At 44.3% G+C, this 24,536-nt stretch overlaps 1 protein-coding gene across 2 annotated transcripts in view; it reads left to right on the top strand.

Annotated features, from left to right (window-relative positions):
- Window positions 1-362: 362 nt before the first annotated feature.
- The window catches only part of THSD1 (thrombospondin type 1 domain containing 1), a 30,740-nt gene continuing 6,566 nt past the window's right edge, over window positions 363-24,536 (top strand). The window contains exons 1-4 of one of the 2 annotated variants that reach the window (XM_034074325.1): window positions 363-577; window positions 6,629-6,767; window positions 12,032-12,997; window positions 21,856-22,014. In XM_034074325.1, the coding sequence (XP_033930216.1) occupies window positions 6,710-6,767; window positions 12,032-12,997; window positions 21,856-22,014 (1,183 nt within the window). In that variant the 5' untranslated portion in view covers window positions 363-577; window positions 6,629-6,709. The remainder of the gene's footprint in view (window positions 578-6,628; window positions 6,768-12,031; window positions 12,998-21,855; window positions 22,015-24,536) is intronic. The other variant, XM_034074326.1, reaches the window with a different exon arrangement.

The raw sequence follows: 24,536 nt of genomic DNA, 5'->3' as shown, positions 1-24,536 counted from the left end.
GGGGAGTCCATGACTTCTCACCCCGGGGCCACACAAACCGCACCGCGCCGCTTAAAGCACTGCTGGAGCCGGGGTACGGAGGAGCTTCCACAGGGGCTGGCCGGGAGCCGGCGGTTCTATGGGTGACCCCACCGCCTCCCTCCCTCACCGGACTGCCCCCCGCAGGCCCCTGTCCCACCGGGACCACCACACCCCGGCGGCGGCCGGGCGAGGGAGGCCCCGGCGGGGCAAGGCTGGGCAGGGCAGGGCAGGGCAGGGCAGGGCAGGGCAGGGCTGGGCAGCGCCTCGCCGAGCCTCGCCGCCAGGGGCGCGGGCTCCCCTCGCACGGCGCCCGCCGCCGCCCCGCGCCCCGCTGACAGCCGCCCTGACAGCCGCGCCGGGCCGCGCTGCGCCGCCATTTAACCCTCCCCCGGCCGCCGGAGGTGAGTGAGGGAGTGAGTGAGGGAGGGAGCAGCACCCGCCTGTCCAGGGGCAGCTCCGGCGCCGTTTCCTCCGCGGGAAGGATCCCGTTCAGCCCCGTCCCGCCAGCGGCGCCGGTGCGGCGGCCGCTCCGCCCGCGCAGGGCAGCGGCGTGGAGGTGAGCGCGGGGCGGGCGGAGGGGAACCGAGTGCCCGCTGCCCGGCAGCAGCTTCCCCGGGCGGCGGGGCGGGGATCCCGGGCCTGGCTGAGGCGCCGTCCGGCCGCGGGTGACGAGGGGCCGGGGCCGCGGGGCTCGGGCGGGCTGTGGGGCGTGCGGCGGCACGGAGCGCAGCCGGTGCAGGCAAGGGAGCAGCCCGTGGGTCTCTGTGAGGGCTCCCGGCGGGACCGCGGCGGGGTGGCCATGAGGCTCGATAGCGGGGTTCTGACAGACACCGTGTGAGGTCAGGTCTCGGCTGTGGATCTGTGCTGCTCCGAGGCGGTCTCCATGAGGCAGGGACCGTCCCGCCTGGCAGCCCGGGTGCTGTGGCACTCCGAAGTGCAGGTAGCACTGGTACCTAGAGAAGTTGTAGTGGGTTTGTCGCTCCGAGTCTGTGGTAAGTAGCATTAATTTTAGAGTGTTTCCAGTACGTTTAGTGATTTCGACTTTATACGAGTCGCTAGACGACATGAAACCATGTGGGTATACGACAAAATCAGTATAAAGCATAGGAGACAGCTTCCCGGTTTCTCTTTTCAGTCCTGATACTTTGTGATATTTCAAACCTGCTTCTCAAACGTATTTCTGATTATTTCAGCTGTGCAGTGTATATTCCCCATCCTGTGGTCTTTAAGATAACCCTACTGGCAGGGGAATTCCAGAAACAGTGAACAACATACGTATTTAAACAAAATATCTAAAGGGGAAAGGAAAGAATGGATGACTGCATTCCAACCCTTATGCCATAAGGGAATGATCTAATATATTTAATTCTTTACATTCATTATTTATTATTGCTTGGACACCTTCCCAAATCTCCTATGCTTAATAAACTTATTTTCACTGTACATTTTCCAAAGTAAATATCACCCTTATATGCAGTCTGCTGTAGTCCCTAGGTTTCAAGGACAGATGCTGCTGGCCAGCTAGCTCTTGAATTGCTGAATTGATATCAAAAGGAATGATAAATCCCAGAATTTTGTGAGACCTGACCCCAAATGTTGATGAAAATAGGCTGTACTGGGCAACGGTTGGGTTTTCTCTTGCACACAGAGGATCTGGTGCTGTCAGTTTCAGCCTAGTGAATTTAGATGCATAATTTTAATAAAGCCATTATCTGATAACAATGTAAAATTGTCTGATGTGTAAATAAGAGTGAAGGATGCCTTTGAGGATGTCAGCTCTAAGCCCCCTGCTGTGTCAGGCATCACATACAGACTTTTATTGCTAAACTCGGGATCTCCCTGGAAGTGGCATATTTTTGGCCCTGACCACTCTGAGTGGTCAGCAGTGATTGATTTTGATAAAATGTGATGCACACCTGAGGTGTTCCTTTCCATGTGAAAGGGGGAGGATTATATGGGAAGCTCTGAAATTCCCAGCAGGTGGTAACACTTCAATAGCTATCTAATCCCATTGCAATAAGCGAACGCTGGTTGAAAATAATTAATCTCTTTCCTGCCACATAGATAAATTATCTTAAATTTGCGGAAACATTGCAGATGCACATTTCTTTTTGCTGTTTGCGCTGCTTGGCATCCCTCAAGTGAAATGTAGGGAGGGTTTAGGGACTTTCAGGCTTTTCCATCTCTAGCCTATTTTAGTGTCAGTCTCATGCATAGCCAGAATTGTGCAAATTCAGGTTGCAAATGTGACTGTAAAATGTTTACTAATGGACAGCTATTAAGGAAACTGGTTTTCACCTGGGAATTTTTTTTTCCCTTTGCATTCCAGCAGCATTTTGCTTGCTTTAAATTCCAATAAATAACTATTTTTTTGACAGCATCACTCCAGACCAGGGCTGGTTACTGGGGCAGGTGCAGCTGCTTGGGCAGGAGGCAGGCTGGATCCCAGAGGATCAGTCCTCAACCTGACCCCTGCACTTACTCTTTCCCTGAGCCCTTCTCCTGCCTTGCCATTACATGCACCACAAGTCATGTTGGGGAGTTCTGTGCTGTGGCTAGTCTCCTAGAGCTGTGGGGTCTGGGGGTCAAGGAGGGAGCAAGGCTGTGCTTGGAGGAGAGTTGAGCAAGGACAGGCCTTTTCCTGATTCCTGAAGGAGAATGGAGCTAGGGCAGGGGAGGGCTTGGCTCTTGCCAGGGATTTGCAAAGAGGAGGAGGAGGACTGAGGGTACCAGTGGCTTGGGCAAAATATGAGATCCATCAGTGGCATTTGCCTATGAATGAGGCTCCAGAGTACAGAGGTTTTGAGTGCTGTGAGTTTGTGTGCTCATTAAACTCGCTGCTTGTCATGGAGTGGCTGATTCATTCCTGATGGCCCTTTCTTAACTGCAGGTCTCATTTGCTTCTCATCTCCCTTATGAGGGGGGAGTAGCTGCTCAATGCTATGCTATTGCAACTGATGAAGCTGGTAACTGGTTAGCTGTGCTAAATCAGCAGGTGACAGTGCTCGCAAGGGTGGCTGGTTTGTGAAATGCCATGTCTGCTCTGTGGCCTTGAATGCTGCTGCAAAAAAGTGCTGGGAGTCATAAATCCAGTTGGCTTGTGCTTTGTTGTTGCTTCGGTGGGTGGTTTGTTTTGTTTGTAAAACCAAAATACTTTGATTTACTGACAGAGAAATAGTGACGTTATTTAAATAGATTAATATATGTGACTCTGGTAGTATCTATAACCTATTCTGTTACTTCATTTGCAAAAAATACTGTAAATGAAATTGTCATGTTTGGTTCTTGCACAGTTCCTGACACAGTTTGCAGTTCATGATGGATTTTTTTCAGACAAGGTAGTGAGGTACTGTTTCCAGAAGAGAGCTACAACACAGGAAAAGTAAGTGGTGTGACCAAGACTGCACAGGAAAATCTGTTGCAGACCAGGGACTTGGGAGTTTTCCTGTGTCATTTGCTTTACACACAAGCCTCTTGGTCTTCATTTCCAAGGCGTTTTATGGCTTATCCTCTCCTCATCTGTCATTTCTAATTCCCTTTGGAGAGGAAGCTTTCCACTTCCAATCAGCCCATTACACCGTCTCTTGGAAGAAGAAAGCATCTTTTTATGTTGCTGTGCTTCTGCTGCGTCTCACACAATAAAGCTTCAGTTCGTGCTTGTCCACAAGAGCAATAAATTAAAAAAGCCAATTATTCAAAGTATGATAGCCTTCTCTGGTCAATCATTTTTCATCTCACTAAGTTAATGAACTTGAGGAAGAAGATCTGAATAGAGCAGAAGCCATTTAAGCTGTACTGGCTGCTTTGAAAAGCAAAATTTTATGTATAGAAAGTAGAAGAATAATAGAGCAGAGGGCAGGAGGCAAAGATGCGGAGAGTTCTGAAGACCTAAGAACAAGAAGAATCTAGAAAGAAGTTGGCTTAGGGAGGACTAAGAGGAGAGGGGAGAAGTCTGAACCAAGCTTAGAAGTCAGTGTAAGGCCTGTCCAAAACTGAGGCGAGGTGAAAAGAGGGGAAATTGAAGGAGGGAAGAGGAACAAACCTGCAGGGAAGGAGGGTTGAAGGGGTGTGTGTAGAAATATTAAGCCAGAAACGAGGCAGCAATTCTTGCATTCAAAACTGCTATTAGAATTGAGCTAGCAAGGGTGCAAAAGCTCAGGGAGGCTTTGTGGAGGCACTTTAATCAGAGCTTTGCTCAAAGACAGGGCTGTGTTGCAGCTACTGAAGAAGCTGTATATGAGATGGGAGGGCTCACTCTGCAATGCAGGGATGGCAGAGGCCTGGCGAGGGTGAAGTGGCCCTGGGCTAGGCTTCCAGAGGTACCTGATCTCACTAATTGGAAGTTAGTTTTGGTACTGGTTCAAATACTCCAGTTCTAGCCTGGGTGTTGCCCGCAGTGCTCACCAAAGTCCTTTTCCCAAGCAAGCCAAGATAACACAGAGGGAAGGAGGTTTTGGTCTGACAAATGATCGACATTACCAAAACACCCAAGGGCCCTGGCGCTGGGCTCTGTCTGCAGGCTTGGTTAGAAAGAGTCTCTGTCCTGAAAAGCCTGTATTATAAACACAGAGAGAGAGAGATGGGGTGAGAAAAGGGGAGCAGATTAATGCTGCAGTCTGCTGACATGGTTATGTCTGACAACGGCAGGAATTGGAACAGGAGTTGGGTCTCCTGTGCCTCCCATCGGCGTCTTGTCTCGTGAACCATGCTGCTTTTCCCTTGGTCAGGCTGATGTGCAAATTAAGATGTAAAGCAACTATCTCAAGACTACTCTCCCACACAGCCTTTTTTCATTCTTCCCGAAGATTTATTCTTCCATCCATAGCTTCGTTTCCTCTGTGCAATGTGTCACTCATTAGACTGAGATTAGGATTATTTGAATTTCACCTGCCAGTGTGTGACACTCTGAAAGAAGTATTTGTAAAAATAATTTAAAACATACACAGCTGGGAGGTTGAAATGGAAAGGACCCATCCAGCACAATCGTGGTTGTAGCCCACAAAGCATTTTTCCCCTCTGTATTTCAAGACAGTGTACAGCAACGCTGCATAACTTGTGCTGTTTCCCTTGAGCAGTTATGCTAGAGGGCAAGGCATCTATCACAATTATTGCATTTTTTAAATGAATCTGCTTTTATTTCCTTTGACCACTTTGATTCTTTGCTTTGACTAACTGATGAGTGATTAGTAGTGACACAGGACAGGAACGCTGTGCCCGCTGCCAGTACCCTTGGAGGCAGGCTGGTTTGCCACCACCCTCTGCTAGCAGCCCGCCCTGTCTTGAGGCATAAGATTTGTCTTCCTGTAATTTGTGGCATATCAAGTGAAATTGTGGGTGGTGGCGGTATCACTGTCCCTATCTAATGCTTTTTGGAGCCTTGTCAAGTTCCTGGACCGGATGATGATTATTCCCTTCCGATACGTACAGCTATTATTGTAATGGGCTTCTACTAAGCAAAGCTGTGCTGTTAGTCTTTTCTTAGAAATTATTCTCTCCAGCCACTTGGAACAGAGAACAGTTTAAAAAGCTTTCAAATAACACATCTGCTGTCTCTTAGTTCTACAAGTCTAGCAATGTAATTGTTGAAATATTTCATTTGTGATTCCTAAAGACATCTTTGCCATACCTGGTTCTTACATTTTGCCTTTATGCTGTGCAGTTTTGTTTGCTTCTAACTCCTGCCTGCTCCAGTGCCAGATTTTTCTCATAAAATTAGGTTGTAAACTTAATGGAACAAGAACTTTCTTGCATGTTTGCGTGACGGTGAGCAAAGTAGGATTGACTTGCTGCTGCTCCTGTGCAATACAAAAGAGCAATTCTTGTATTTTGAGAATCGTCCTCCTGAGGTAGATATTCTCTTTTTAGATTCTCCCTTATTGCAGTTTCTAAAGCAAACTATTGGTTTTGCTGCTACCATTGTGCTTCCAACCTCTTTTATATGATTGTTATGAGACCCATAAAAACTAGTTTAAAGCAAATGGACATAAAATCATGAAATTTGCCAAAAAGAACTCTTTTTTTTGGCTTTACTAAGGCTACAGAGAATAAAAACATAAAAAACGATGGAGGAAAAAGTGGTAGTTAGCACCTTCTCCATCCGATCAGTCTGAATGACATACAAGGTAGTTATAGATAACTAAATATATTACTGAATAATAGGGCAGTTTGAAGACCAAAATGGTAGTTTCCTAAGTCTCTGACATGCTTGAAAGCAGTTGACAGTGATAGGAATTCTGTAGCAGCAATAAATCTCCAATATCTGTATGTGCCGAAGTTAGAGTTACATTTTGTATAAAATACTTGTTATTTTGCTATCGGGAGTCTTGATCTTAAAATAGGACATGCACAGCAGCAGTTACTGCAGTGCAAAGGTAAATTGTGACCTGTCTTTGTTCTTCTGGCCCAGGAGCCGAAATTTCTGGAGGGAAAATTTGTTGCACAGTGAATTGTAGTTGTGCTTATTCAAATTCATTGATACAGTATTAGTAACTGTTAAGTAAATGGAAGTGTTGTTTAATAGCCTGGGTTTTTTACTTATTGGTGGGATGTCTTCCTTCTTGTATTTTACAAAGCAAAGTCAATACAGCTGTAATTTGTAAACTTTCAGGTGGTGTTGGAAAAAGTGCCTGCACTTTGGAGCTGAAGAAGGACATGAGGAGTAAAAGGACCTGGGATCTCACTGGTCAGAATGAAACAGATGTTGAAAGATTTTTCAAATCTATTGTTAGTAGTGCTCTGTGACTATGGTGAGTATTACAGCTACCAAGGGAAAACTGAGATAAGTATTCACAAAATGGTTTTGGATAGTACTGTTTCCAGGTAGTGGCTGAAATCAGATGTCACAGAAGCCACTGCTGATATGCACAGAATATAGTCTAGATTATATGAACTTGTGTAAACTGGCTCTTTAGATCAGAGTGGCAGGAACCTTTCCTGCTCTGAATTTGCTCAGAGAAATAAACAAGATAAATAAACAGATTTCTGTGGGAGCCATTGCAGAACTGGCTGTATTGGAAGCAGGAACTGGAACTCTGCTCTCTTGTAAGACTCATATTTCATCATCTTTAATGAACATCGTGGAAGACAGGCCTTGTAGGTATCCATACCAGATTGAGTGGAACTGTGCCACACACCTACCCCTTTCTCTCCATTAACTGTAAAATGGACCTGTGATGGTCTGCTGGGATGTAAGTATCTACAGTGCAGGCAACCTTGTATGACTGAGTGAGTCCTCATCTGATGGAACTAAGCTGCCATTTGAAGAACTTTTGAGAACAACAGAGGTTTCTTTCCTCTGACTGTAGAGGAAGTAAAGGGATGGTATTTGTACTCATTCAATTTTAGTAATGTAAAATTAGGCAGCTAGTCAAGAGGCAATCAGTTTCATTTGAGTAGTCCATACATAAGTCAACATATCTTGAATGCAGCTCTAACCCATCTGCAGTCTGAGATGTATGTAATGAAAAATCACCTCCTTCTCACCATCAGCTGCCAAGGAGGGAGATCAGACATCTTAAATTCAAGTTAGATAACTAAGATATCTGCAAGCAGAGGGACATCATATTCATGGTATCTTGTCTTTTTCGAGAATGCTCTAAGTAGGAAGTAGACTTGCAAAAGGAATTAATTCCTTATTGCACAATGAATGAGAAAATTTGAAAATGGGACTCAATTCCTAAATAATAGATATATCTTTGAAAATCACATTCCTAATTTAAAAGAAGGCATTGTTCTGACAGCTGCAGTACATTGTCATACCATGCTAATGGATTAAGCCATGCACTGCTGAAATGTCTATAGCATTAAAAAATAAAGGAAAAAGGATTGTTTAGTCCCCACTTATGGAATGAGCTGTGGTAGCAGGTAGTTCACACACCAAAAGGCTGAAGAGGTCTTACATAGGAGAGAAATGGACCAAAAATGTGTGCAGTTCTCCTTGTAGAAGTGAGAAAAATCTGATTATAGGTAATGACTCAATACTAATTATGCTGCTCATGCCTCTGTGCTTGCTGCCTTTACTCTCTGGAACAAGGGATCAGTAGAAGGTTAAAGAAGCTAGAACTGCCATATTTTAGGTGAGCTAAATTCCAGTAAAAGTGGAAGCATTTGTCTGGCTTTCAGTACCTTTTCTTCTTTTAATAAGACAAAGTTAACTAGCCAGGCTGGGAACACTGCACTCAGTGGGGAACACAGTGAGGGTAAGTATTAAATTCACATAACCTGAGAAGTGAGATGAATGATTGCAGTATCCACTGGTGAGCCAGTCCTATAAGCATTCACGACTGCTTGACTCAGGAAAAAGCTATTATTCCTGAACTTTATAGAGCGTGGCACAGTAAGTAATTACAAGGTGCAATTAAAGAGCTAAATCTCTGCTGCAGATTTTAGGTGCATCATCATTTGCCTTATTTCCAGTTAAAGAGTAGTCCTTAGTTCAGAAGATTACTTCCAAACAGTTCTGCATATACACGTCGTTGAGTATTGCGTGTGTGCAGTTTTTAGATAACTATTTCACTCATACACTTTTCTGTTTCAGACCAAGACTATTTTTTAAATGATTCAGTATATGCTGGAAAATTACTGTAATGCTAAAAAAAACCCTAACACACAACAAAACAGTATTCTCATTTCTGATCAGTTTTTCTGATGTGTTTGTTCTTAGCTCTGTACTATTAGTGGCTGACAAGCCAACAGCACAACCCAAGTTGGCTTAAACACAATTAAAAATAAATAAATATCATAATAGCATGCTCCAGTAATTCTTCTTGCTCTTCAGTGAGAACAAAGATTTTCCTTTTGATCTTTCTAAGCGTGAGCTCTTGCAAAGACTCCTCTGGCAGGTTGTTGGCACCACAGCCAGGCTCCATTCAATGGCAGACCATTGTAATGACAACCAAAAGTATACAAATGCATTGAAAGCTACCCCTGGCTGGCTGTCCAAACAACTGGGACTGAGTTTTGGCATGTGGCACAGTCATGCACTCAGAGTGGGCTGGAGGGCAGCTAAAGGAGCTTGTGGTGAAAGCCGGCTACTTCTGACTAGTGCCTTTTGGAGCATCATGAAAAAATGCTATATGGGCTTTTCAGGAGTGCCAAGTTCTTGTGTTATTAACCAAAGATGGGGGAAAAGATGCTGTGAACTGGGGTGCACCAGCCAGAGCTCTGCAGCAACAGCAGCCTCACTTTTCGCACTTCCCAAGTGATCTTCATGAGGGTTGATGGGAGCTGGCCTCTCTTCAGTCCTCCTGCACACATACACGGTAGTGTTACTTCAAACATGAGGTATTCCATATAAAAAAAAAAATTAAGCGAGTTAAGACAGTTGTAAAAGAGAGCAAGGGCAGTGGAGAAATAGATACAAATGCTGATACTTTTCATTACTATCCCTTGAATGTTTTTGCTGTAAACTCAAAGCTTGAATTTGAAATTTTTCATTAGGGTTTTTTTACCATGGTCTGTTTTCTTTTCCTCCCTATAATGTTTTGGCTAAGTTGAATCCAGATGATTCCTTTGTAGAAAAATAGATCATTTTGCCAATGTTCAAAGAAACAAAGCTCCAGCAACATGCAACCACTTCACCAGGAAACACATGCTTGTTTACAGTCCTCACATTGGCCTTTCTGCTGTCCTTATGAAGATTTGCCCAGACTTGGTCCAGATGTAAGTCCTTGCAGATGAGTTAGTGATGAAGTTCTCTGAATGACTGAGCATGCCCCAACTCCTGCTGCCTCCTCTTGCCAGCCCCGTGCAATACTGTGTGCTGCAAGCCAGGCCACCAGAGTTCCCCCATATTTGTAATATTTGGCGCTAGAGTTGCTTATCCTGTGATCTCTGCTGTCGTGCTAGCAGTGGGCAAGAAAATTTACTGGAATTAAGGAACAGCAGAAGTTAGAAGTGCTATAAGACAAGGAGACAAAGGTGGGAATCTGGAGAACTGTGGTAATGGAGTTGGGGTAGTACCCATGGGATAGTGACAGTAGGTGATGGTAAGAGCACGACTGGAAAATATGGACAGGCACAGATGATGGAACCAAAACATGAAGAGCAAGGCAGATATGTTGCTGAGCTATTTGTAGAGTGCCATTTTCCACAGGCATTTAGGGTCTGTTTCCTTCTTTCTGAGTGTCTGAGTTGAGATCAGGTTTGCTGGGGTGCCATGTGCTTGCCACAGCTGGGACCACGTGGGATCCTGCTTTGGATGCTTCTGAAGGACTATTGTATTTGAACTCAGGTACTAGCTTTCTCAGGGCATTCGCAGTTAGTTCATATTTGGCAGTTTTCACCTTTGTGCCTGTGCCTTGATTCCTAACACACAAAACAAGAATAGTTACATCCTCTCTCTTTTGGGGATACTGGAAGGATAAACTCATTTACGTTTCTAATATACTATGATAAGTGCACAATAACAGAGTCTGTGAGGGAAATTAATAATTCTGCATTATCAGGATGGGGCTTGGATGGTGAGCAGTCAATGATACATGGGACCACCCATGGAAGAATGAGAACAAAAGAGCCCTCTGGTAACGAGCACCATCCATGTGCCAAAAGCAGCATCATCTCGTGGAAATGCAAATTAAAGACTGAGTTACAGTGCATATATGTAAGACCGTATGCATGATTTATATGTAAGACTGTGCATGCCACCTTCATTTGGACTTCGTGGATGTGGTTAGAGTTGGTTATTTTAAGGATGTGTTATAGCTGGTGGAGACTAATGGGCTCTTTTAGTGCACACTGTACCTCACTCTGATGTAAATGTCTGTAGCTGGTCAGATCAATTTCTTCCTGAAAAGTTGTCCCTGCTGACAAGAAAGTGAATCCAAGGTGCCTAACTCAAATTGAAGCTTAGAGTGGTAGGCGTCTAATATTACGTGAGATGAGTCCTGCTACTCCTGACTGCTGAGTGCTTGCCTTGGCAGTTGCAGTGTTTTTTCAGCAAAGCTGTCTTTGAGGTAATCTTAAGACATATGTAACAGATTTAACAAGTCAAAGTATTATTAGCTGATACTACTTATGAAAGGATTGCTTTAACTGAGCTTTTACACTTCCATAGGATGTTCCATCCAAGATTCTGAAGCCTTTTCCCAGACAATTAATTAAATAAAGAAGTCACACCGCACATTCTCTATATGGAATGGATATGCGCAGCTCCCATTTTTCAGATAAGCTTTCTGCATTTGAAATCTCTTTTAAGTTTCAAGCAACACAGGAAAGCTAGCTGAGCTGAGAAGGGAAGTGTGATCTTCCCTATCCATTGCTTTAGATATCATCTCTCTCCACTAGTTATGGCACATCTCAGTGTAATTTGGCAACTTGCACAAACACGGTCATGCAAGAAGTGCATGTAGAAAAAAAATGTGCCATTTATAATGAAATGATGTAATTTGGACATGTTGCACCACATCTGAGACAAGAAAAGTGCTGCAGTCACGATCCCTGTTATTTTCAGCTCTCTCACTCAAGTGACTCTGCGATGCAAATGAGCAAAATGAAAGATTCATGAGACAGAGGACGAGGGAGGCTTCAAAAAGCATCATGCAGACTTCTTTATTTAATTTGGGGGACATTTTTCATATTTCTGTCTTAAGACACTGCCATCCTTTTTTTGCTAAGTTATACCTAAAGTAAGTGGAACAACAGCTGGCGACTGTGGACTTTAAGAATCGGTTAGTGAAAGAAGTTGAGAAATCTGAGAAACTATCTGATAAGTGAAGTTTTCTGTGACTCTTCTGGGTTGTTTGGAGGTTTGTGAGTTTTTTAACCTTATTTTTAACCTTCCTGAGCATGTTACTGCAGTGGACTCTGAGCTGCAGCAAACCACATCCCTGGACAAAGGACAGGGGGTGAGCTTTAACTGCTACAGCTAGAGCCTTCTTTTGTGGGGGTGTGTGTGTGTGCGAATTGATTAATTTTAAAGTGCTTGAGAACAACTTCTAAAATATCCACTTTATAAATCTTTGTTTTCTTCCATAAAGTAGATGAACAGTCGTCTCTTTGGTTCTCCTTTCAGTTCTCGGCGAAGTGCAGTATCTCCTGTTGGAGCGTCCAGGTCATGTAGCCTTCAGCAGTGACACAGTGTCTGTGGAATATCAGTACTCTAATGGTGGTAATGTGACGACAGAGCATCTGTCCATCCTATTGCTGGATGCCAGCACCAACAAGATAATTGCAAGAAAACAGCTTCCAACAAATCAGTCCCAGGGGAAGGTAGAATTTGAGTGTTTCCATTTCAAGAGTGCTGGTGACTTCGTGTTCAGAATGGTCTCTCCCAGCGATAACAGCAGTGCTGCCCAGTGGAGCAGAAGCAGGATGTCCACCCTCCATGTGGAATGGCCTGTATTTCACATTGATTTGAACAAGAGCTCAGAGGTGCTTGGGAGCTCCCTTGAGGTTGGACTTTTTACAAACGAGCAGCTGTGTGCCATGAATGAGACAGTGCTTTCACTGGATGTGATATTCACCAGCACCCTTTATGAATTTGGAAGAGTAAGCTCTGATGAGACTCTGGGCATTAGAACTAGCAAAGAAATCCCACTCTCTAGGTCCCAGTGGGTAGAGTTTGATTGCCCACCTGTTAGTCAAGAAATATACATCGCCGTGTTACTGAAATCATTAGAAACACATTCCATCATTGCCTCCATAGGACCTATAGATCTCCTCCACAAATTTGGGTACAGACTGGTAGTGGCACCAGAAGCAACATGCAAAACTTTGGTTCAGGTCTTCATAGTGTCTCCGCCATGCACTTCCATTGGTGGAAAAATTGTCGTCTATAAAGAGGCTCTCAAGCATCCTACTCAAAGAACAACCTGGCTCTATGAAAACACTCTTCACCCGGGAGACAACAAGACAGAATTTAACTGCACTTTATTTGATGTGGGGAAGAACAAATACTGCTTTGACCTCTTTAATTTCTCAAACCGAAGCCTTTTCCCAACAAGAGTTAAGGAGTGTATGATGATCCAAAGGAATATGGGTTTGTACTGATGTTTGTCCTCTTTTAGCCAAAATCAGCACTCTTCCCAGCCAACATGGGTGATGATAAATAGGTTTGATTGTGGTGTCACCTGTTGGATAGCTACTTTTTGGGTCTCATACACCAGACAAGTGGTGCAAATGTCATATGCAGTGGGAACGAGATAGTGTTAATTTAGTGCAGTTTTAAGCTACTTCAGTAGCATTTGGTACCAAATGTCCTTGTATGTGCCTCTATGTAACAGTCTAAGTACCAGCCCAAACCATTTAGGGCATTCTGAGTGATGTATCTCTCTAGTCCAGGCAAAACTGAAACTTGACCCTCTTAGTGAGGTAAGAAGCTACTGTAGTGGATCACACCCACTGGAGACACTAAAGGTAAGAATAGTCTTACCTATATCAAAATGTCTAAAAGCCAAGGGTCCAGCATTGAGTAGTTGTCTAGGTTTTTAGTCAAGAGGGACAGGGTGATTCAGGGGTATAGAAGGTACATGGGCTGAATCCTTACCTGTGTGTCTTTTTCTCTAGCCCATTTGCTGTAGGAGTTTAGAGTCCTGCTGTTAGGTACACGACTTTTGGTGAGATGAATCAGTGTTTGGTCACAGTGAAAGACACTGTTGTGTCACTTGGACAGGTTGCAGGCTTTTCAAGCAGCCTTTCAGCACATGTCTCTGCAGACCAGAGTGCATTCTCTGACCCATCAGGCCACTAGGCAGATCATGGGTCACATTTGTATAGCTAAACTTTTCCTCCCAGGAAAGATTACAATCATACAAACTGCCAAGTAGAAGCAGTCTGTGGTTCATACAGTCCTTTGGGCCATGACCACATATGGTCTGGGAGAGGGCTGCTTGACAGAAGCTAGAACCATGTCCAGGAGTGTTAATGTGATCATATAATCACAAGACAGACCTTGAGCCTGTTCCTCAGCCCTGTTTAAGGAACCATCTATATATCCTATCTATGCATCTTATGCAGCTGTAGCTTCAGAGGTGGCAGTCCATGCTTTTGCAGAATCTATAAATCAGTTACATAGCAGAGGAAGCAGATGAGCCAAATGTCCTTCTCAACCTTTAATTGTGGATGGCAAACACGGTGATGGTGTGTGCACGAGGGGATTGGGTTGGGTTAGGTTGTGTTGCCTACACCCTGGAACAGAAGAGTAAATGTTCTCATGTAGAGCAGGCTTGTATCTATAGGTAATGGTCTTTCCCATCTTCACATTTCAAAGAGTTTGGGTTGAAAGGTTTGAGATGTACACCATTTTATACACCTCCCCACCCTGGTCTCCCTGAAAAGGAAGTGCAAAAAACCCCTTGGTATTTCATGGGCAGGTATCTTAGTGCAATCACCAAGAGACTGGGAGTGTAGGACATGCTCCATAGCACACAGTCCAGACACAGCCTATCTTAATTAGGTTCTTAGTATCATCTGCTCTTACATATATTCTTAAACTGCTAGCTGTTTAATTAACGCTCTGTACTAAAAATGACCTCTTTTTTTTCACCACATGCCAAACTCTGTATGTAGTTCTTCATCTTAACTTCCCATCTGCATTATCTGTTGGCACTCTTTCTCTTCCTTTGGCATAAGAAAGTCTATCTAAAACTGAAAGCATATTTTCTTAGTGGAGATAATTCTCAAGGAAAAAGGAAGAGAGAATTCTAATTCTTTCTCTGTGCTTGGGTGGTATGTTACACTGATGTGATCTAGGTAATTACCCCCGCAGATGAATACCTAGGATATGACATAGATATGTTTCTGTGCCCAGTATTTAACTGTTTTAATTGATGAGATCCACCTTAAGTGATGACTCCCTGAAATCTACTTTGTTTTCTTGGGTTCCCCAATGGCACAATCATTACAACTACAGTGGAAAGAATCAGGCTATACCTGTGAAGAACAGAGTTAAGTCAACATCTGCCAAGTTAAAAGTGTCACATCTACAAAGCTGATGAAAGCGAAACCACATTTCATAGCCGTAAATAAAATGTCAACCTGAAATTAATTAGGTGCAGCACATCTGACTGTGCCTGTATCTGTGAGACTTCAAAGCCTGTAGGCAGTGTTTGCAAGGAGCATGGTGTTCTGAGAGGGGTGCATATGCCTGAAGTCACAACAGGCAGAGGGAACCTGTACTGCCTGCATTGGCCATCTGCCTCCTGGCTGGTTTGGGAAGCCCTCTCCTGAGCCCTCACCCTGCAGCTGGGCACTGAGAGATGTGAACAGACCCATGCCCCAACAGCTGCATAACACTTGTGGCTGCTGCACAGCAGGCACTGCTCCTCAAATCACTTATTTTCTGCTTTGGACTTCTTGAACTCACTCGGTTTAAGACAAGGAGAGGTGATAAATCCTTTAGTCTGGGCTTCTAGACAACATGGGCCATCACTTTTCATCCAGTTGCCTGGCACTGAGCCCCACAGCTAGGCTTTGCATTTGACTGCCACTTGCCCTCCAGAGAGTTACCCAGTCTTTTGTTGAAGACACGACAAAACAGAGACCTCTGTGGTAATTTCTCTCAATACCGTGCTCTGATTTTATTTTATTTTTCTAAAAAAGGGAAAATCTGTGTTTCATAACTAAAGCTCATTTAGCTTCAGTCTCCACTCACTAGCTTTTACCTTGCTGCTCTCTGCTAGATGAGACAGCTGTTTCCTATCCACTGTCTTCCTCCTGCAAAGGCGTTTGCACATCCAGATCATCTCAGTCCTTCCAGATTATTTCAGTGTTCTTTCTAATAAACTGAAAAAGATTGAGTCTTTAATTGGAAGGCATTTTGATTTGATTTGATTTGATGAATTTTCTGACTCTTTTTGGCTCCATTTCCATTATTTTAAGCACTTCGTTTTATTTGACAGCAGGAGTACCAGCTTTGGGTGCTGTGTTCAGAAGTCCTCTTCACTGATGCTGCTTGAGCAGAACCACTGTCCTTACCCATACCTCTGCTTTCATTCCATCAATTGCATTAGCTGATTTTGCTACAACTTTTGCCCTGTAAACTCCTGTTGAGCTGTTTTCACTTATGACCTGTTAGTATGTAGTCTACCATCCTGCAGGTAAAATTTGTATTCCTTCTTCCTACATTTTGTAATTTGCTGATTAATGATCTACTTTGCTTGGGTTACCCTAACATGGGTACCCTACATTGCTCCATACAACTGCACTATCTACTTATGTCATCACAGGAGTGACATATTCTCAGTAATGGTTTTATCTTTGTTTTCATGTCAACTAGGCAGGCATTGTACAGCATTGAGCATTATATTAATCCTTTTGGAACCTATCCAGGTGCATTTACACTCGATGATGGTTTTCTGATGACTATTGCATATCAAATCTGTCACTCAGCCAGTTCTTACTTCATTTAGCATATGCTCTGTTATTACAAAGCAGAGACATCATCTTATAAAAGATCAAAGCACCTAGTCATTATCTTTATCCAAACCACAGAGGATGAGAAAAAAGATTATTTTGCCACACCCATTATCCATAGATCAGGCATCAGTTATATTCCTGACTCTTTGGCAAGCTTTCTCCTTACTCCTTATCACAGCCAGGTTTAGTATGGCCTCTGGAACAGGAATGTGACTTGCATCTGGTATAGAAAGAATGTTCCCAGTAGCCCTGGGTGGGCCAGGGCAGCATCTTCAGAATGAGTGTTGCAAAAACACTTGTGCTATGTAAGACTATGAATAGATCTATTAAAGGTAGGCTGTGAACCAGCACTTGTGGAGCTTTTTGTAGAATCCTAACTGGAGAACCTGTGAAAAAATAACAGCGAGATGTGAGTCACTTCATTTGTCTCAGTGGAGACTGAGTGGAGTCACAGAGGTGACTTAGGGAGGGTCATGCAGCTAACCTTTTCTCTGTGTTTGACTGTCTTATTTGAATGTCTGAGGTAGGAAACTCATCTTACCCAGCAACAGATGCATTGCAGGCCCATTCTTTTCAATGCTTTATCCTGTGCTTTGCGCATGTGGATTTTAAGTATCCCTAGCGGTGAAACTTCGACACTTCTTAGAAGGATGTTCCATGTCCTAGCCTGTATCCCACTTGAAACATATGGGATGAGACTGATAAAAATGAATCAGTAACACTACCACATAGAATCAGGCATATTTTCTTCATATTTCTGGTGTTAACTAACTTAATTTTACAGTTCTTTGTTATACTCCAGAGACTGTTTTCAACTTTGGTGTGAAGTCTCTCACAATTGCCAACAGCAGAGATGAATGTTGTTCATCCGACTTTTGCTGACTGTCAAAAAAAAGTCCTATTGGGAGCTCTGCAGGGCATAAGAAGTACAGTTGTTGCCGGCAGGAGGGAAGAGGAAGGTAGGAGAAGACCTTCTGAAGGGAAAAGTGGTCAGTAAGGGAGGAGAGGAGTAAGTGGAGTATCTAGAGGTCAGGCTGGTTTGTACCCCACATGCTGTGTCACTGAATGCTTCTTCTCCACATCCCCAGCATTTTAAGAATACATTGGGTGTTACGGACCTGGGGTAGCTCTTGGCTTCTGAAAAAAAGTTTAGGCTGTGCCTCCACAATTCTTAAAGACACCTGTTTGTGGGGAAAAGACTGCAATATGCACAGGCAGAGTCTAGGTTTTCTTCCTTTAAAGGGATCCTCATCCTTTCATTGTCCAAATTAGTAACCTGTTGGAGCATGCCACCATTTCAGTGCACCAAGGCTTCATTTCCATGGAAACAGAGAAACACCGAATGGATGAGAAGGGTGTTTTCCCAGGTCTCATCCAAACAGCAGTACAGTGTGTGTACACCCATGCTCAGGACCTAAAAGCTGATCTCAGCTTCCACAAATACTCTGCAATGCCCCAGGCTAGTGTAGCTATTCACATGAGCCTGTAAATCATCAGTGGGTTTGTCCCATATTGTTGGTCTTGTTGAAGGGTTTAGGACTATCGTGTGTCAGGCTGGAAGGATGATGCTGAGCATCCCTTGCTGACTGCACTGTTGGATAGCACTGCATGCTCAAAGTCTTGTGAACACAAAAATCTGTGGGGAGATAGTTAAACAGAGCAGCAATTAACACAGTTAATTGCATTTATCTTTCATGTTGGCAGATCTGCCAGCTATCAGCTACGTCAAACTAACTCATCAGTTTGAGGTCTTCACGTCGATAATTGATTCCTCAATTCTATGTGAAAAAATTCACACTTGTTAGAGCTGGTTTGCAGTGCACACCTTCTGGTTTCCCCCGGCACTTTGGATCTGTTTGTCTTAAATGGAAATTAATCATTTCATTTCCTTGGGGGAGAATAAACTATGCTTCATTTTCTTTTGCATTCTGGTAATTGCAGGAGGTTGCAGAGCAATTCACAGGAGTTTAAATCTCTGGTCTTTCATGGGAGCTGGAGCATTTCCTGCTCTCTGCTGGTTAAGGCCTGTACTCTCAGCCCCAAAGCTATGGATGCCAAGTGTTTATGCTAAGGAGCTCTTCTGCCCTCAGCTGAAGGCAAAGTCAGTGAAAAGTGCCCTGGAGCAATGGGCACATCATAGGTTTGACATCAAGATTATAAAATTACTCATCCTGAACGTTGTTGTACGTTGAAGGCCACAGGCATCAATGCGGAGGCTGCCGAGCGCCCTCCACTATGACCAGTAGTAACACTGGAGGCAACTAGAACCTTTCTGGGTCTGGCTTTGTATCTGACTGTAATTTTAAGTAAGTTTAAATGAGCAGGGAATATGGAGAGAGAAAAATTATGACAGGGACTCACCAAGCTGCTCACATAAAGTAGTCTATGAGGAGGTAGGTGCTTCTCCACCTAGCCTTCCTCCCTCTACCAGTGATTAGGGACACTGCAGGAATCTTTCATGATACTCGTATGAAGAAGAGTGTCATGAGATCCCCCTATACTGTGATACCATGAAGTCTTTTGCAGGAGGGATCAGACTGACTAATGATGATGGTAATTCATTCTTGCTGCCCTCACTAATATCTCTTCTCACTAGCTGATGTGATTTTGCAACTGTCCAGAGTCTGTATCTTTGCGGGATGCCTTACTCCAACAAACTTTCTCAGTTCCCCCCTCCTTGGCACCCTCTGACTCCCTTTCCTCCTGACACCACACACCATCCAGTCTTCATAGAATCACAGAATGATTCGGGTTGGAAAGGACCTTAAGGTCATCCAGTCCCAACCCTTCTGCTGTGGGCAGGTTGCTGCTTAAAGCCTCATCCAACCTGGTCTTGAGCACTGCAGTAACTAAGGTATAACACAAACCACTACTGCTGCCACCAATAATAATAATGATAAAAGAAATAACAAGGGAATACGATACCACCCGCCGAAAAGAGCCCGACCCAGAAGAGGGCGAGCCCTTCCGGGGAACTCCCAGTTACCTCCCTGGGTGTGACGTGCTGTGGTATGGAATACCTCTGTCTAGTTTGGGTCAGGTGTCCTGTCTCTGCTTCCTCCTGGCCCCCCTTCCTCCCTGGCAGAGCATGAGACACAGGAAGTCCTTGGTCAGAGTAAACATTACTTAGCAACAACTGAAAAACATCACTGTTACTAGCTCTATTCCCAGGCTGAAAGTAAAAACACAGTGCTGCACCAGCTACTAAGAAGGAGAAAAAATGACTGCTACTGCTAAACCCAGGACAGACATGCACAACTCCCCCATGGCAGTCTGTTCCAGTGCCTCACCACCCTCACAGTGAAGAATTTTTTCCTTATATCTGACCTGATTCTCCCCTGTTTAAGTTGGAGAGTCTTAAATAGACTTTCAAGTTAGAGAGACTTAACCAGAGTTGTGCTCCATTTCACACTTTCCTGGGAAATGGGGTGGCTGCAAACTGGAGGACTGAGAACTCAGCCTGCCTTGGGCCTCCTCTCCCCTGTTGTAGCAGCTCTCCAGCTCCAGAGACAGAAGGGCAAAAGCTGAGAGGTACTCACAGAACATGAAGTGAAAGACAGCCTGAGATCACAGATATCGCAATGTTGTGGTAAAGTCAGTGGCAAATAGGCAGGATGGTCGCTTGGTGTTGTGTGGGTTTAAAACTGCAGCACCACCAGGGTGTTTCACTGTACCCATCTCCACTCTGCATTAGGCAAGGCAGTTGCACTGGAACATGCATGCACACAGATGTGCATTAGTATGTGCCTATACACACTTTACAGGCTTGGCTGACAGCACAAGGGTAAGTTCAAAAACTCTGGGCCCTATCCTGCAGTGCAGGTGAGTACCTGCAGTCAGGAGAGCAGCCCCGCTGGTTCTGTTAAGCTCCTTGTGTTGACGTAACTCAGACTGGCATGTTCACAAAAATCTGTAGGACAGGGCCCAAAGCAGGTAACATTTCATGTTTGTTAAAACACAGCTGTATTTATTTTTGTTAGAGACTTTTAATAACCCACTATGAACAATCCAGCAACCAATATAACAAGGGTCTACAAGGATGCTGGGGAAGGACTCTTCATTAGGGACTGTAGTGATAGGACAAGGGGTAATGGGTTAAACTTAAACAGGGCAAGTTTATATTGGATATAAGGAGGAAGCTCTTTACTAGGAGCATGGTGAGGCACTGGAATGGGTTGCCCAAGGAAGTTGTGAATGCTCCGTCCCTGGCAGTGTTCAAGGCCAGGTTGGACAGAGCCTTGGGTGACATGGTTTAGTGTGAGGTGTCCCTGCACATGGCAGGGGGGTTGGAACTAGGTGATCTTAAGGTCCTTTCCAACCCAAACCATTCTATGATTCTGTTCTATGATTCTATGAAATCATGAAGCCATTTCCAACACGGTCTAGTCCTTTGACATAGTAACTTTGTCACTGATCAGGAGCTCAGGGGCATCCTAGCAGCAAAGCAACTGTGTTATAATATTGAAGATCATGACCAGCGTTGACAGAAGCAACACTGTAAATTATTTGAAAGAGCAAACTTTAACAAACCTAATCTAGGTTTTTAAATTACTGTCTATTCAGCTGACTGTCAACTTTATCTGTGAGTGACGAAATAGAATTAAGAGGTCTATTGCTTTTCTTTCTGTTACAATATAGGAGGATCCCCAGGGTTTTTGTCCTTTAAGATTGTACCTGGGCTTGTGCATTAGTTTGGAATTGAAAGCTGTGGTCCTGCCTCAGTGTCACAGCTGTCAGATACAGGCAGGAGCGGTCCCTTTCTCTCTCTGAGTTCTTGCTGCTGTAAAGTTTCAGTGTTGAACACTGGATAAGGATGTTGTCTAAGCAAAAGAGGAATTCCATTACACATTAAAAAGTGATAATGTTTGAGGTAGTATTAGAACTTGCCTCCACTTAAAATAAATAAATGAACCAGCAAAATTTCATCGCGAGTTAATTGCCAAACCATAAGCAATAAAGCAACAGAGACCTGGAAGCTGTCAAGTGAGTGATTCAGTAACACATTTGTGTGCTGAGAAAATAATAGAGAAAAACCAATACTGCTACTTCATTAGGCCTCGTAGGCTTATCCTCCTTTCTCTATCACATAAATCAGGAGTAACTACACTTAAGTCAATGAAGTTATCCTGCTGTAAAAGCACTATTTGTCAGGTAGGAATTGGATGAATATATAAATTACTAACCCATTCCAAAGATTTGTGGATTAATTTCCATTTGCTGTGGTTCCAGGAAGAACTTGCCTGCCAGTTGACTGTCCACTGTGTTGTTGGCTGGCCCTGGAGTGGATAAAGGAAAATAAGGAGTGGGAGTTTGCCCAGACTGTGATGGGAACAGGAGCAGGTCCCTGGATGCTGCTTGCTCTTTTGGTGTTGTTTGGTTATTTACTGCTGTTTCTCTTAAATGAGAGAAGACAAATGGCTGTGTCTTTAAAGGTAAGGATGCAGATGCATTCCTCATTGCTGTGAGCTTGTGTATTTGCAGAAACGTGGAGCCTGTGGCAGCCCTGGAGCCCCTGCAGTGTCACCTGTGGGGATGGCACCCGGGAGCGCTTCCGTGAGTGCATCACCTCCTCATCAGCCAAATCAGGCTGTGCTGGATCACCCAGCGAGACTTCCTTGTGTTCCCTGGAGGAGTGTTTGTGTAAGTAGCATTTCTGCTGTCCTCTTCCCTGTGGTTGCATATCTGCCCTAGCAAAAGAAAAGGGCCTGTTATTAGAAGGACTTTGTAAAATGGAATGATTCTGGAGGGGTGTCACATTCCTGTGGTTGATGGAGTAGGGCAGGAGTCTACAAGCATTTGTGGGACACCTGGAGATAGGCCTCCAAGGCATAAGAAGAGTTTGGTATTCTGTGGGTGCCATGGAAAGGGTTTAAACTCTCCAGTGAGGCCAGGGAATGAAGAAAGACTAAAGGAGAGATCTTGGGGCTAGCAAAACATAGAATCATAGAATAGTTTGGGTTGGAAGGGACCTTAAAGATCATCTATTTCCAACCCCCTGGGAACCAGGGATGAGGAATAGAAGGCATCCAGGGACTGTACAGGCTCCTATTCTCTCAGGCTGTAATTTAACAGATATTTTAAACTATTACAAAGTGATCAATGCCTTACCTCTTGCTTTGCTTCCACCCACTTCCTTGTGCTGGCAAAAGTGTAGTGTGGAGAACTGGAATAGAGCCAGCCAAAAACTGAGAAGTTTGGGGATGTAGGTAAGCTGTTGCCATGCTTGTGCCACTGAAAAGGGAAGGACAGCAGAGGGGGAGAATGTGTAACTGGAACAGGAAGAGAGCAGGACTACTTTTTTAATGGAGGTGTTGGCTTGAACCAGCTTCAAGGTGTTGAATGAAGGCCTCAGAATTGTACAGGCAGGCCTGGAATGTGTTGTGGAGCACTGTAAGAAATGGATTGTATTGAACAAAAGGTGGGTGAAAATATTAAAAATTATATTCCATACAGCCAGGTATTGCATTTTGTCAGTGTTTGTGCAGCATGTAGGGTATTTTAACAGCTTGTTGTTAGAGCGTCTGATGTTTTTAAAGACTGGGAAATGCTGGCCATGTGGGTTTGCTTATTTTGTAAATCTGCAAGTGTAAGCAGAGAAAGGCAACTCACATGTTTAGGGCCCCAGCTTAAGACTAATGCCCTACTCTAGGCCTGGTTGTCTTTCTCTGTGGCAAACCCTGTCATGCTGGTGTGGGCAGTAATGCCAGAAGAGAAATAAAGTAAGGTAGTTGGTGTTTTCCTAAAGCTGATGCTGAACCGTGCTGTTCCATGCTTGTGTTACCTGTGGGAGGGGTATGTCTGTAAGTACAGTACTTGGCTTGGCTCCTCTCTAGCTAGCTTCACCCCACTCCTTTGGAGGCCAGAGAGCAGTTCTGGTGCACAGAGTTCCCTGAGAGGGGTCCATCCATGTGGAGCATATTCTGGACACATGGTTTGTGTATGCACCTTGGCTTTGCATGCATGGAGATGACTGACCTCTCTGGTGCTTCTCAGAGGTGTCACTCTTTCCATGCATATGTACAACTGTATAAGCCATATGGTAGTTTTCAAAGAGGTCAGCAATCCTGTGCATACCCAGTGCAAATGCCTGTGGCAGTCTGGTGGGAGTTATACTGCCTGACAGCACTCAGAAGGTCTGGAAAATCCTCAAATTCCATCTAGGTGTCTGGGCTAATAGAAAAGGATATCTGTATATTTTATATATAGGAAACACAGATGCACAGGAGGCCTGCATCTGCACCCGTTGCTGTGGGATCATCTGAAGGAATTGCCTTGCTTCTCTCTTGCTCATGGTTTCTAATCCTCCTGTACCCACATCAGGCAGCTTACTTTACAGAATCACCTACAAGATTTCATCTCATTGAATCTTAGGCTGCTCAGGAAGTGACTTGACGCTGTGATCTTACAGTGTTCATCTACTGCCTGATCTCCAGCTGGGAGTGTCACCTTCCCACCCCCTGACCATCTGCACCTTTCTGGAGCAGGCAAGCCTCTTTTTCAGCATAACTTATGTTTGAAGTTATTAGTCCAGCAGATGGAGCAAATAGCTGAATAAATGAAACCAGCACACAGTCCAGGGGCAGAGGTACATGAGGTGGAGAGAGAGCAAACTTAAGGCACCAAGTCCTGTTTTGAACCTCACTGTTAGTTTTCTATTCCAAACAATACAGCACAGTGTCTTGAAACTCTTTAAAACAGAGTCTTAAAAAATAACTCTAAGCAAACAGGTCTGGGAAGAGGATGAGCAATGAATGAATTGCTTTGCTGCAGTGGTACTGAACAGAGCAGATGCTGGTCCTGCCTTCTTTGCTGAGGTCAGAGTGCTCACTGCCTGCTTAGGCCCCCAGAACAGCAGTGCTCCGTGCTCTGGCAGAGTGACATTGGGCTGGATGAAAGTTTTAGAGATCCCCCAGTAAAGACCCAGTAGGTATCAGTCTTGTTCTTTGAGATGATGCTGGGCTCTCAAGAGTGATTATGAAGATAAAAGTGGATCCAGTAGCAGGATTTTTCAAAGAGCTTGGGGCTGTCAGGTAGATCTGAGGCAAAGAAATGTATCTCTTGCCCAACCAAGCACCCTGCATGTCTGTTATCATAGCAGCCTGAGACCTTCTGGCCTGTGTTCATCAGTGTATTTGTACATTGTGCACACCCTCCTAATACCA

This window comes from Melopsittacus undulatus, chromosome 2, assembly GCF_012275295.1.
Source record: "Melopsittacus undulatus isolate bMelUnd1 chromosome 2, bMelUnd1.mat.Z, whole genome shotgun sequence".
NCBI lineage: Eukaryota > Metazoa > Chordata > Aves > Psittaciformes > Psittaculidae > Melopsittacus > Melopsittacus undulatus.
Note: the sequence above shows the minus strand (reverse complement) of the source record. Positions and strands in the feature narration are given on the sequence as shown.